General features: G+C 39.8%; 1 protein-coding gene across 1 annotated transcript in view; it reads left to right on the top strand.

The window, feature by feature from the left end:
* The window catches only part of TMEM163 (transmembrane protein 163), a 104760-nt gene that overhangs the window by 87959 nt on the left and 1556 nt on the right, over positions 1–15245 (top strand). The window contains exons 6-7 of the mRNA XM_010575134.1: positions 9455–9566; positions 14095–14236. Coding sequence (XP_010573436.1) covers positions 9455–9566; positions 14095–14236 — 254 coding nt within the window. The remainder of the gene's footprint in view (positions 1–9454; positions 9567–14094; positions 14237–15245) is intronic.

The following is a 15245-nucleotide window of genomic DNA, read 5'->3' as shown; positions in this document are numbered from 1 at the left end:
TTTGGACAGAGGAGTAAATGATGAGAATAAAGCTTTCATGTCCCTTCCAGAGAGCATCTGCCTGTCATGTAACCTTACCTTGAATTTGCAGAGGTGCTTCATTTTCCTTTGGAAGCAAATTTGTGTGGGGGTGTGTATGTAGACGCAGTTTCTGCTTGCATCAACACATATGCGCAAGTCGCTTTCTTTATCAGGCTGTGACCTCCATTCTCATTTGCCTGAAAATATTTTTAATTAAAGCTTTCTTATTTTATGAATTTAGAGATGTGATGACATTTTCCACTTGTCTTGGAACATGTTGGATTTGAAGGAAATCTTACTGTTTGTCTCCTATTTTTATCATATAACTAGGATGCTTAGATATTTGAGTAAGACTTCCTCTAAAAAGTAGGTGTACATGTGTTATATAGAGCCCATACAGTGCCTCCAGCCCTCCCCAGAATTTTTAAGTGATGCTGCCTTAGACTTTCTATGCATGTGCTGTACAGTGGATCTACCCAAACACTATGCATGTGTTTGCAATGAGGAGTAGCTGTGAATGTGCTGTTGTACACTTGGAAAACTTTAAAACATATGGAGAGATCACAGAATCCAAAGAAAACAAACTTTTTTCCAGGAAAGAGAGGTGTGCCATTAATGTGTGGGAACCTTACAGCTACAAATTCCACTTCTTTCTGTGTTCTTCTGTTTTTTATATAGCTGTGAATCTTTACTCTTTGAGGGTCTGCTTCAGCATGACATGTCACAGTTACTTCATTTTCATATCGTTGATGCCCAAGTGTCCTGGTTTCAGCTGGGATGTAGTTAACTGTCTTCCTAGTAGCTGGTCCAGTGCTATGTTTTGAGTTCAGTATGTGAAGAATGTTGATAACACACTGATGTTTTCAGTTGTTGCTCAGTAGTGTTTAGACTATAGTCAAGGATTTTTCAGCTTCTCATGCCCAGCCAGGGCACAAGAAGTTGGCACAGGATACAGCCAGGGCAGCTGACCCAAACTGGCCAACGGGGTATTCCATACCATGTGATGTCCCATCTAGTTTAGGAACTGGGAAGTGGGGGTGGGGGATCGCCGCTTGGGGACTAGCTGGGTGTCGGTCGGCGGGTGGTGAGCAATTGCCCTGCGCATCATTTGTACATTCCAATCCTTTTATTACTACTGTTGTCATTTTATTAGTGTTATCATTATCATTATTAGTTTCTTCTTTTCTGTTCTATTAAATCGTTCTTATCTCAACCCAGGAGTTTTACTTCTTTTCCTGATTTTCTCCCCCATCCCACTGGATGGGGGGGGAGTGAGTGAGCGGCTGCGCGGTGCTTAGTTGCTGGCTGGGGTTAAACCACGACACCAAGGAAATATTTTTCACTGATCAGATCTTTCTCCCCCCCGCCCCCCGTCTTTTCTTTCTAATACACTTGCTGGAAGTGTTAGAAAAAGTAGGCTGGCTGCTGCTCTTTCTGGGGTGTTTGGAATTAAGATTTCTGATAATTTTAGCTGTTGTTTGATACACCTGACTTAGAAAGCTAATCAGTATTTGGCATTTGGAATATAAAACCTTCATTCTGTTTACCCTTCCACTTAATTTTAACTGAATATTTCTCAGATCATGTAATTTAAGGTTTTCTTTTCTACAATGTTGCGTGTTGAACCTAAAATAGAATCACTTCTTGTTGGCTCAGAATTGATTTACAATAGTTTTTTTTTCCCCTAGCTATCAGATTTAGAATATTTCCCCTATTGTTACTCACAGCATTTGTTCTCCAACCTATGTTAGCCATAATAAGATAATTCCCACTAGGAAAAGGAATTACCATTCCTTTATTGATGTTTCAGAGAGCTATATTCACAGCCAGTACTGACCCTGAGGATTTGGTATGCACACATTTCGCTACAAAAAAGGAGGAATAATGATATTGCATATTGTTGATGATGTCATGCTTGTATTTCTGTGTAAATTTTAGTCATTTTTTGATGTTTTGTTAATATATTGAGAAGGGAGTTTAAAACTCAAATCAAGCATAGGTCTTGAGCATTGTTTTGCTTTTGCATTTGCTAGTGTTAATGCTTGCCATCTCCCTGATAAATAATCTTTTTCATTTGCCCCTTTAGCTTCTTCATGTCAATTACTATATATTCTTGGATAGTATAAATATAATTTAAGTGTACACGGTGTATTTTATTTTGACTGTTGCCACAAAGAATTTGCAAACCTTTTCTTGTTTATTAAAGAAGGCTAAAAAAGCCTGACCCAGCCACACTGAGAATGACTGTTTTAATTTCACCTGGGGTTGTAAATCAATATCCATTTACTATTCAGTTACTGCTTGCATTTCCCTAGGTAATAGTATAACACATGTAATGTCAATGCAGTTTGGCATTTGTCCTCATTAGTATGGCAAAGGACACTTTTTTGCAAGAGTAAGCAAGCATCATGCCATATTTCTGACATTTTCTGCAGAACAAAGACGGAAACATGTAATCAGTTTGTGTAGAAAAGATGTGCAGCACATCTGATGTGGCGCCTCCAATGCTTTTATAAATGAAATCACTTGAAAGATGAGGCCGCATGTAATTCTGTCATACACTGTTGATTAAAGTTGAAATGGGAAGCTAGGGGTGGTACAGTGTAGCTTTGAGTTCTAATTTATTTACTAATTTAATCGCTTATAATAAATAAATCATAAATATATTTAATAATGTCAACAGTTGAATTATAGGTCAATAGTAATATAGCAAATGGTACTTGTGATTATATACACATAATATATGTCCTTATACATACTTCCCTATACATTTCTAATCTCTCATAGATACATAATTTATTGCTTACCATTTCAAATCAAAGTACTGTATACATTAATTATACATTAGAATCCTGTTTTATAATTGTTACCTATTATGTATGGTTTGGTGGTTTGGTGTTTGGCCTTAAATAATTAATTTAACCCTAGAATACAAATGCTTCTTAAAGGTTGGTGAGAATGTTGTGGATACTTCAAGTAGCTAGTAAGCCAGGGTTAGGAAAAACATATCAACTACACATCCCTCTGTGTTCAGGTGATTGGTGGAAAGTCTTGTTTTCAGACTTTACCACATAGTGATAAGAAATGAAAGTTGGCAAGTGGCTGCTAGCCACTTGGTAGGTTTTGTGAAATGTATCGCTGGTCTCAATCCCCTACTAATTGGAGAAATGGCAGTCTCACTAGAGAGACACTTCTGAGGGTGGATAAATACCATTTTAAATTATGTTTTATAGCTGTTTGATACTAAAACAATGTAGATGAATTCTGGGAAAATAGGAAGCATGAGTGATTTCAGAGTTTCAAGCAGACCCTTTGCAGGAGTCCTAAGGACACCTAAGATAGTTCTCTGGAGTTCATAGCCCCTTGGCTCTTGGGCCCTGGTGCCGCTGCCATGGCATTCAGCACACCCAGTCTTTGTTATCTGTTTCTTGAAGAAGTGTTCTGCGCTGTGGAATTGCTTTGTCACAGCACTTCAGCACCAAAGATACAAGTTTAAACATTCATAAGATTTTTTTTTTTTGGTACTAATAATAGATCTTTATATCTCCATGTGAAGAGACTGTCTCCTACCTGAGTCAGACACTGGGCTGTCGGTTTGTTTTCTGACAGTGAAGTGCAATTAAAACTCTTGTCCCTTTTGAAGTTAGCTGGGGAGAGAGACCCTCTGGCTTCCCAGAAGCTCCCTCTAGACTGATTACATAAACTATTTATTACTTCGGAGAAAGTGTGATAGAAACATGGACTTTTTTTTTTTTTTTTAAAGTGTTTGTATTAGAAAAATCTCCATTATTATCTCTATAAAAAGAATCCTTCAGGAGGAGAGGGGGGAAAACAGTCCTTTTTGGTTAAGTGACATGCTGCATAAGACTGGCTTTTAGTGACCTGATAGCCAGTGGGCCCAGATGATGTGAGAGCTGCTGAGGGACCTGGAGAAGCGGGAGGCAGTGGAAAGTGTGTGGAGGTGGGGATGGGGAGCACGGTGGTAGCAGAACCTGACAGGCACTGGGGAGGATGGTGACCAGTCACCTGGACTGAAGAAGGGTCATTGTCAGGACCTGTGAGACAGATGGTGAGTTGCAGAGATGGGCAAAATTAATATTTAATAACACAGAGTCAGCTCAGTTTGGGCTAGCCATGACATCGTTTCTGCCAGCAGCATCTGTAGCGTTCCAGAAACGTGTCCCTACCTCCTCAGCCAAGATGAGCAAGGCGCAGCAGAGGAGTGCAACACCTTGAGACACCGGCTTCACCAGGAAGGGGAAAAGTGGCATGAAAAATGGGGTTCTGGTAATTCCTCGCTCCTCTGGGAATGAGGAGGTGGTTCAGCCTTTGGCCGTTTCACAGAGGAAGCTAAGAGGGCAGAAGAGTGGAAAGAAACCTGCAGCTGTTGGGGGGCAGGAGAAGCAGCTTGTTCTGAGGTCACACTGGAATGAGCTACCAAGGAGAGCCGGAGAGGAGGAGCGTACATAGATTTTGATCATAACATTATATGTGTTGTGACCACTAGGGAGGAACACTGAACATGCCTTCTTCCTCCTTTTTACTCAACACTTACCTTTTTACTCAACGCTGTACACTTCAGGTGAAATGAGAACATTTTAACATCCCAGAAGTGGAAGTGAAAGGACTGTAATTAAAGGAGAGCGGGTGGAGGGGAGTTGGTAGAAACAATATATGGAATCAGGGCAAAGTTTTAGGGTCAGAATTAGTGAGATGCATTCTAGGAAAAAATTAGGAACACAAATCAGCTGGAATTTAGTTACTAGGCTGGGAATTGGGTTAAAATATCTCCACCTAATAAGCCAAGCACTGAAGCGTCCCCTGTGGCTTTTTTTAGTTTCTACAATAGCTTCAGAAAGAGATCAAAGTCACAACATCATCATCAACAAATTTTCCTTAAGCCATAAGATTACTGCTGCTTTTGCTGAAATCCTTGAAGGCAGGGACAGAACTGTTGTCATATTTTTGAAGATCCCTCTTCTGAGCTCGACTGATGGGGACAATGCGTTTTGATAAAGTGGAGGAAAGCTACCTGCTGACTTCTATTATTCCTTTCCTAGGACTGAAAAAAGAGCATCCTAGGAAAGCTTTCTTTTGGGAAACTGTCACAGCATAAAATATTGCACAAAATAAATCTTAAGTAGGGTCGTTGTAGCTATTAGAGTGCTGTGTAATGAGATGGCAGTCCAGGATGGGCACCTTGCTTTACATACAGTGCTGTTTTATACACGAAGCCATCTAATAAGATATATGTGTCCTTTAATTGAGGTCTCGTGTACAGTGTAGTATAATGAGGCAATGTGATGAAAAGAAATGGAAAAGGAAAGAGCGTTATTTACCATGCTGAGAAGCTCTTATCATATGGAAATGATCAGAATTTAAATTTTTATCATCTGTCACAATTTGCTGCTGCTTTAATTAAAATCACACCAAGGATGTGTAGAGTGAGCCTGGCTAGATGTGCTTCGTGCTCTTAATGACTGTCAGATGGGAAGGCAAGGGGTACAGAGAGGGCAGGACTGCGGGAAGATCCGGAGGGAGATGGTGCCAGATGGCCAGGCTTATTTTATTAATTTAGATCTCCATTACGGCTTCTCTTTTCTTCATTTCTCCAAAGGATGAGTTAGTTTAATGGGAATCATTTCACAGCCACAGTATGACGTGTTTAACTCTTCGGAGCCCGTAGCACTGCAGCAAAGTGCATGTGTCAGTCGTGTGTCCCGTCGTCGGCCGGAGGCCCCAGCTCCAGCGCAGGTGCTTTAGCCCACAGCAGCTCTCCCTCAGGTAATTTGTTGAATCCCTCTTCGCAGGCGCTACCTACCATGGCATCCTGACTCGTAGCTCACCGGTGCAGCCAGCCACTGTCCTAAACCAGTTCCAGCTTCTGATCATTGGAGCAAAGTAGGGCCAAGGCAGCGTTCTGAGCCGTTTCTCTCCTGTTACCGCTTCACCTGCGCAGGGGCTGTCCACGCTGCTGGGCTTTGCCACGGATTTTGGGCTCATCTCTTACAGCTGCAAAACCTTCCTGTTAGTAGCAAGTAGCCTCACTCTTCTTCCAGCTCTTGGGTGCCTGGACACTCAGAAAGCATAGCAAAGTAGTGAGGAAAGTGAATTTTTAAAAGATTTTCATTCTCTTTGGGTTTGTCTGCACGCATCCGTGCGCTCAGTTACTGAGGTATCTGCCGCCTCCCGGTGGCTGTTGCGAAAAGCTGCACACAACTGGAGATGGTGATTTTAGATATTATTTAGATTTAGGGGTTTAGAGATTAAAAAAAAGGAGTATCGTCTTCTGAAAATCTGTTTGGCACAGTCTAAAGCAAGAAACTGCTGAGGCATTTGCATTAAGAGCAGGGATTTTTAATTTTTTCCTTTCAACTGTCCACTACGATAATAAAGGAGCTTTGATTTCTCAGGTCTTCAGCATCACCAGTGGTTACTGGATTAGTATTAGAAACAAAATGAGCTTGTCTTCTGTGATTCTATGAAGAAAAACACCAAACATATGAAGAATTTCTAGTTCCTGAATCCTCTATAAAAAGCCTGTTGATTAATTCACTTTATGAGTTGATTCAGAAATCTGAATCACATTTAAGTCATTCTTGGATTCCAGTAAAGCGGCTAGACTAATTTTGATCACAACTTTACAGCTGGAACAAATGTCAAGATGCATTTCCACATAATGTGAGTTTAGTGGCACGTGCAGGGAAAAAAAACTGAATTCACCCCAAAAATCTAAGGTATATGCTATGGCAAGAAAAAAACAAACCAGCTCAGTGTCATGTGCCATGCAGAGGATGAATCCTTGCACTATAACACAAGTAATATGGCATAACATTTTCAAGATTCTGAATTAATAATTGGACTTTAAACATCTGTATCAATAATTTTCAAATTCTCTTGTATTGAGATTCATAGTTTTTCCCAAACTGTGAATTTGTAATTGTTTGCAGGTCCATCCCCAAGAATTTCATCGGTGTAGGAAAACTGAATTTTGTCAGCCCAAGGCTGACAGTAACATAGCTTTTGATAGAAAAGTCATTTATGCTGTCACCTCCACTGGGTCTGCAATGTTCAGTTCTGTGCTAATGACAAAAGCTTGTGCTTTGCTGAGGAGGAAGACGAAGACAAGACGCAGGGATGCCTGGGAGCCATCAGAAAGTTTTTGGAGAGTCTGTGGGTGATGATGAAATAAGAGATCTCATGTAGTCATTGAGCACTGGCAAGCGAGATGCAGTAGAAACAGTGTTGAACTGTCGATTACTCCACTGAGCACTCACCCAACACACGTTGCCTGTGGAAAGCTGGGGCTAGCCGCTGGCCGGTGCATGGCTGAGGGCCCGTCAAGTTTGCACACCCCTTTGCACCGCTCTTCTCATCTGCTCCTCACTCGCTATTTAGTGAGTGAGGGGCCTTCATGCTTTTGAGAGCATCACAAGCAGGTTTGCTTGCCATGCTTACAGTTACAAATGATTAAAGTAAAAACCAAACTCATGCATCTATGGAAGCTCGCTTCCTGTATGATAGTGTGGGAATGGCACTCTGACTGCTAACTCGGCAGGTTGGGGTAGACATGACTAGGTTGATGGAGCATATCATTCTGCTTCAGATTATTCTGAAGTCTTACACATGTGTTGTATATTAAATATTAGGTAAAATATGTAAGAAAAGATTAGATTAAAATCTCAAGACCAATCCGAATTTGTCAGGCTATGAAAATTAAGTCTTTGGGCATGGTAAATATACATTTTTGAGAAGGACGCACAAAATTTGGAGGCATGAATTTGACAAGGATCTCAAATTTCAAGTGGTTTTGCAAAGCTTATCCAGACTTTTGGAGCTTTGTCGTCATTTCTTAGATCTTCTGAAAGCCCCCAGCTTTCCTTGCTAGGCTGACAGCAAGCAAATATGCCCAGTCCTTCCTTTGTCCTTCCCTACCACTCCAAAATTGCCTGGGTATTTTCTAGTTGTTTTGTTAGAATAATTTTACAAATCCTTTTTATCTTACCTTTACCCAGTGCTTGAGTTCTGTGTTCTCACTGCTTCTATTTTATACTCTTCCCCTCAGTGCATTTTGTCTTAATATTCAATATCATACTAGGACTAGAGAGAATGAGCTCATGACTGGGAGTGAATGAAGTAGATGTTAAAAATTATATGACATAAAAAATTGTATAAAAATATATTGAATGATTTATTTAGGGATGCGAGTACATTATACCAGTAATCTAATTCCCAGTATCTTCCTAAGCAGCTTTCAAAACCATTTTTTGATTTCTTTGGGTTTTGAATTGCTGCTAAAATAATAAAAATGGATGGAGCTGATGATGAATCATCATGACAATATTTACTATCAACAGGGATTTTTGCCAGTATTTTAATCCGTAACAGGGTCCCAATGGCACTGGCCCGCTTAGACCTGCAGATTAAAAAAAAAAAAAAAAAAAAAAAATTCTTGCTATTTCCTTTATTTGTACTGATGTTGCAACAGCTTAAGTTAAAGCTTCTACTAAGAGTAGTAACTTAATCTATTTCAAACCTCTGTGGCTAGATGGCAGGCAAGCATGCTAAGAGCTCGCCTGGGTTTTTCTGCATAGCCTATGGGCTGATGTACCTCTGGGGAGAAGGCACAGGGACTCCCTCTAGGCACTTTATTGCAGTGCTGGCGTTTTGGCGCCCAGGGGTGTTTCTTCCCACGCCAGCCAAACACAAAATAGTAAGCAGAAAGAGGTAGGTGCCTCCAGATGATCTTTTAGAGAATGTGTGTTAAACAATAATTAGTTACTCTTATTTGCCCTACATAAACATGCAGCTTTCTGTTGAGGGAGCCTAGGGAGCCTGTGTTATACATTCAAATTAAGAAATGTGGATATTTCTGTAGCTGCAAAATGAAAGTCCAAGGAAAATTTGTTTTCTAAGAAAGAGCTAAACTTGACTTTGCACATCAGTATCAAAACTCTTGCAGATGTAGCTTGGACCAGACTTTACCTTAGAAGAAGGAAACCAAACGAAACCAAAGCAAGTGCAGAATCAGAAACAATATTAAGTGGTTATTTCTCACACCAAAAATCAACAAAGGTCTGGTAAGTGGGATTCTACTCTCAAGCCGTTATCCTGCATGTGGGGACTTCATTACTGATTGCATTAGACACTAGATTAGTAGGCAGTCTGCAGTAAGCCCTGCAGGTATATAACCTCTTGATTCTGAGGAGTTTGGGTCAGTGACCGTCGTTAATTATGTTTGCAAAAGCAATTACAGACAGCAGTATAAGCAAAATAAGCACCAGCTGTTTTGAAAGTCATAACTCAGGAAATCTTTTTCTCAGGTTGTATACTTCAGTGGCACAAATAATTGCACAATAACTAGTACTATTTGTCATTTAATATATGGGGCATGACCAGAAGATATACTAATGCCTGACATCTTTTCTTTCAGGATGACTTTCTGTATAGTGTCTCCGTTTTAAGTGGAATACTTTGCACTGTCTTGGCAGTAATCAAATTTATGCTGGGAAAGGTCCTCACAAGCAGAGCGCTGATAACCGATGGTGAGTGTGAAGTTGATCCTGCTGCATTTATGGACTCTTCCAGGGAATGTTGTAGACACAGAGGATACAAGTGACCCCCACGTGAGGGCAATTGTGAAAGAGTATTGAAATAAGGCAGCCACTGGGAAACGGGGAAAAAACCCAGAACAGCCTGTGGTACCACCAGCCTTTTGCATAGATAACAGCTGAAATGGGTATGTCTGGTGGAGGTCAAAGTTAATGTGTGGATAGTAAGCAATAATAGAGAGTTAGAGGTAGAGCACATAATAAATTATGTGTGGACTAGTCAGAGGTTAGACTACAGAGGAGGGTTATGACACCAATTTATATAGCTTTGGTTAAGCCACATCTATCCTCACTGCCTACGCCCGGTAAACAATTCCATCCCCACGGTTAAAATGAAGCAAGTCTGTTGCAGAAAACACCTCCCTGCCTTGAGCAGGAATCACAACCATCATTCATACATACCCCCTGTAGACTTAATTTGCCACTGTAGTGCTTTTCCTGCCACTCAGCAGAGCTGGGGGAGAATCGCAAGTGTAAAACAAAGCCTTTGCCTGCCTCCTGCCCCGCACTCCTCTGGCCCTGCCGGAGTTCTGCACAAGGTGACTCTTGTTCACTATATCCTTAGAAGACCTCACTGCCAGTATTCTCTTGGCACAGGCATGTAGGGCCTGACTGATGCTGGTTTCAAAGATATGTTTAAAGGCGTGTTTTAAAAGTAGGTCTAGATATGCCTCTTACTGACAAGGCTCAAGCTTGTGAATCTTCAGAAAGCCACGGGGATCTACTCTGCAAACAAGTGAGGCCACAGTCATGGCAGAGATTTCACAGTGCCCTGCGAATCTCTACCAGTTTTTATCTGCAAGCACAGGACAGTTTGAAATACTCTGTAAACATACACGGTAGGGTGTTAATGGTTCATGGATTGTGGTACGTAAATTATTTTACTCTGCTGAAGATTTCCCTTTAAGGAAATCCAATTTTCAGCTTACTCTAGAAATACATACAATTGCTTTATTTTAAGTAATTTAAACATACTCAAAATTTTTTTGGTGATGTGTGATAACACATATTATGAGTATTTATATTTTATGTCATCCTGCTTATATAAATGCTCCATGAGTATTTATATTTTAAATAGAAAATAAGCAAAAAAGTAATCAAAACAGCAGTGCGGGGGTTACAACTAAGCTGCTGCCTCCCTGCATTTGTGATTCTCTCCCAACAGACCATGCTGTTCAGTGATCTTATTCTTTACTATGGACTCTGCCACTCTAAACATTTTGAAACAAAAAGATCTCCAACCTGCAAAAAGGATTCTGGAAAGGATCCTGGGAACTACAGACCAGTGAGTCTGACTGCCTTCGCTGTCAGAGTGTAAGTGGGCCATGTCAACTGTTTCAGAACTGTGTCTAGGCAGGCAAATGATTAACCCTTCCTTTAAAAAAATGTAGCTTGTTTTTGAAACAGAGCAGTTTTTTCAAACAAAATATTAGCTGAAAAATTCCTGAATAACTCTAGCTCTGAATTGGTCTCCTGTATGACACAGAAATCTCTTCCCCTATAATTACATCCTCGTGCTAATTATATTGCTTCTGAGCTGGAGATTGCTCATTCTTTGATAAAAAAAGTAGGGAATAAAGTACACAATTACCTCGGTCTGGTTTTTCTCTCTCCTTTTCCCCCTTCAGAACTACTTTAGAAAAAGTAGGAGGCTGCTCTTACCATGTGTGGTTAAATATCTTCTTTCACAAGATATATTTATATATATACTTGATTTATTAACAAGCAGGAGGAGACAATGTGATTCAGCAGCTGAGACAGATTTAGCACTCCCTTGCATATCTTTTTTTAGTGTTTTCTGTTTCCTGCTAATTTACCTCCTGTGATCACTGGCTGTAGACCAACAAACTGTTTTGAGTAACAAGAGCATACATTTTTCTTCCTGAAAAAGAGGTTTATTTTCAAAACAGCAAGTTCTCTCTCATAGATGTCAACCTCTATTAACTATTTTTTTAAAGAATAATTTTGTTTTACAGTAGGGCTTGACAATAATATCTCTTTAAAGCCTAAATGTATGAACCCTAATAAGGCAAAACGTTATTTGTACAATTTGTTTATAGCAAAAGCTCATGGACTTTTGGATATTAGAACCAGCCATTTCCTGTCTCGAATTTTGTAACCTCTCAGAGGACAAATGCAGAGATGTAAGAGTTGGATGATGTCAGCCAACTTTCCTGTAGGTTTTAAAGACCTGTTTCCCTCCCAGAATTAGCCACCTGTTTTTTCCTGTGCTAGCCTTACGCACAGAACTTGGTATCTGGATTAAGACCTGCAGCCATTACATGATTTCCTGCCACACCAGCAAAGAAAGGTTCGACTGAATGACAGTCAGGAAGAGAAAACAGTTTCCTTTGTAAGTAGCTTTTAGATCATTTGGAACCATCAGCCAATAATGGCAATAAAATGTATTATTCCTGCCTTTTGCATATCATGCTGATGGATTCTGACTTAAGCTGGAGCAGGGGAAGTAACACTTTTTAAAATTTACAGTTAATTAATTTATACTTAATATTCTTTATATATTCTTTAGACACACACACACACACTACATTTCATTGACATGTATTAGCAGTATAAGTTCTATTGCCTGGGAATTAAAAAAGGATCAGGATTCTTCTAGACTACAGTGTTGACAGAGTAATCGTGTCTATATTGGTTCAGCTATGCTGGTATAATTAATCCAATAATCAGGCATTTACATGCAACGCCTGTGATACCAATTGTAGAATGCACTGCCACAGTCCAAAAATCCCCAACCCCCTTTTCTTTGCAGGACTGGAGGCCTGAAACCTTTATATGCCCTGTTCTGCCACAGACTTGCTAAGTAACACGTGCTTTTCCGTGCTGGGGTTTCCTTTGCATTTAAGTACCTACTGATAGGGATCTGGTGAATCTTAATCAAAATATTGATGGTTTATACAAGTATTTCAGCTGGATACCTAGGAAAGGTCAATTTTAAGCTACATCTTTCAGAAAGACTTAACATGATTTAGGTGAGGACTGGCTGCGAGAAGCCTGGATCAAAGGAGGCATTCAGGAATAAGTGTCATGTATGTGGTTGTTGGCAGTTGTGCGGAATTGGAAAAAAACTGTCTAAGTACTGTAAGCAGCAGCTGACTGAGTTGACTCACAAGGCAATATAGAGTATTTCAAGTTTGATTTTTCATTGGTTAACTAGGTTAAGTAGTATATGTATCTACCAAATGAATGTATTATCAGTGACTTTTTTTTTTTTAGAACAATAGTGATGTCTTTTGTGTTCTTGAGAAAAAAAAAATCAGAAAAAAAGGAATTTGGGGAAAAAAAAATGAACACAAGGAATGACTTAAAGAACCCCAAAGCAATAACCAATCAAACAAGAGTTGAAGGCAAAATGGCATTAATTATTCCAAAAGCTCTAGGAGAATTTTGAAGGGACAATCACAGAGGCAAAGAGAAAGGGTTTAAAAAAGAAAGAGGAATCTAAAAGGATGTTCATAAAAATTGTGAATAATAGATAGGAAGCTCCTGTGATATAAGGCATAAATGGAGAATACTCCTAGGATTATCCTGTATGTCTTCCCTAATGCATTCAGCAGTGTATGTAGCTCTAAGCTATAGTGCCAAATACATGTAAATAAATGTATAGGATGGGGTAAAAAGCTTCAAGGTCTTTGAAACATTACTGTCCAAAACCATTTTCCTTTTCATGAGCTCCTCAGGTATACTGGACTCCAGTTTGCTCCTTTTGAGAGAAAGTGAGAGCCTTTGGGTACCTTACAAAGTGGCCTTTGAAGTTCTAACTGGGGATATTTGTACATGCAGCAATGGTACATACATTATGAAGAGGTTCTTTGGAAGATAACTGGGCTACAGCAGTCATGCTCAGGGCTGCAGCCAGCCAGCCACTATTTTCCAGCTCAAAGATACTTCATTCATGACGATATGCTACAAGAGAGCTAAGCGCTTGACTGTTGGAGTCAATGTGGAGCAGGTCCAGTATTTTGAAGGAATATTGCTGTTTGGAAAATGAGCATCAAGAGGTGAGAGCCCTATCAAATAAACAGCAGCTAGAACTGGGATTTGGAACTAAACAGAGAATGAAAAACTCAGGACTGACCAAGTCAAGATGATAGTACAGCAAAATGAATGTAAAGTTGTTTATCTCAGACATGACAACTGACAGAGGTCTTGCAATGCACTGGTCAGACCAAATGGTCTGTCTTTGATTTGTTGAAGAGAAGCGTGGCAAAGACCTCTGGCTAACTGTCTGAACAAATTGCCCTGCCTCCTTAACGCAATGCAGTAGCCCATAGGTGCCACTGTGTAACGTCTCACAAGGGTCTCTGTGGTCCTCTTTGGTGGTACTGGTATAACAATGTCTTCTCTCCCTACAGATCACTGCTGCTTAGGCAAGACAGTTAACCAAATCTCAAGGAATTTGCTTTCTTCCTCTTTTTTTTTTTCTTTCCCCCCCTTCTAGGTTTCAACTCTCTTGTAGGTGGAATAATGGGATTTTCCATCCTTCTTAGTGCAGAAGTTTTTAAACACAATTCTTCTGTCTGGTATCTGGATGGCAGTATAGGAGTTTTAATTGGACTTACAATATTTGCCTATGGAATCAAGTGAGTATCTCCTGCTAGCAGGTATTTCAGTATGTACAGCAGATGGGCTATCTGTTTAATGTAATAAGCCATAGCTCTTAAAGGTTTATGTAACTCCAGTAAAATCAATCACTGGAATTTATTAGGCTAGCTACTAATACTGAAGCAGAGCATGTGGAAAGGGATAAAAGATTGTGTGTCTCACATCAGTTGGAAAGAAGCCAGGACTTAAGAAGAAATTGGAATAATTTTAAAGACTTTTGTATACCTGAATTTGGAAATAGAAGGTTTGAAACATTTGAAAAATAACCACAAATCTTGGATAAAATCAGTCCCTGTTGCTTTTATGGCAAATTTCTAAGCACTGTTTTTTTCCAGAGAAAGTCCAAGTTTAAAGGTAAGGTGCCCAAGTTTAAAGAATGATCTTGCTAGTGATTTCCATCCTAGCCCTACCCTATAGCAACTTCTGAACTGAAGGTTAGCCAGTCATGTTTCAAATGTTGTTTCTATTGAATTTTAAGATGGTTTCTTGATTCACAACACCAGAAACAGAATAAAATCAAGCTCTACCACACGCTTTATGGCTGCCACAGTTTCCCTTGGCTGCATGGAATCTAACTAAGGGTTTTGTGTTTTATCCCCCTTTCTGCCATAAGAGGAAGGGGGAGATGTAGCATCTTAGTGAATTGGAATTGTGCCTGTTAAGAAGCAGACCTTGGCCAGGCTGCAGTAAGCCGTCATCTGGAAGCTGTGTGTTTTTTTTTTAAACTTGGAAAGTTAAATTACCATTTTAATGGGGAATACCATTCTTGGAAAAATCACTATAATTACTATTTCCATTGTAAAACTAACTGTTCTGGAAAACTGTAGAGGCAAATCCATATAAAAGTATTTATTTAAACATACCAAACTGCATTAGGAACATTTTGTACAGCCACTGAAACTCATGATACATACATGCCATCAGTCTCCTCGACAGCGTGCTCAGCCATTGTGTCACCAAGACACAATGAAGGCTAATGAAGGATAA

Source organism: Haliaeetus leucocephalus, unplaced genomic scaffold, assembly GCF_000737465.1.
Source record: "Haliaeetus leucocephalus isolate CR32 unplaced genomic scaffold, Haliaeetus_leucocephalus-4.0 Scaffold451, whole genome shotgun sequence".
NCBI classification, from domain to species: Eukaryota; Metazoa; Chordata; class Aves; order Accipitriformes; family Accipitridae; genus Haliaeetus; species Haliaeetus leucocephalus.
The sequence above is the reverse complement of the archived record's forward strand: the minus strand, read 5'-3'. Positions and strand labels throughout refer to the sequence as shown.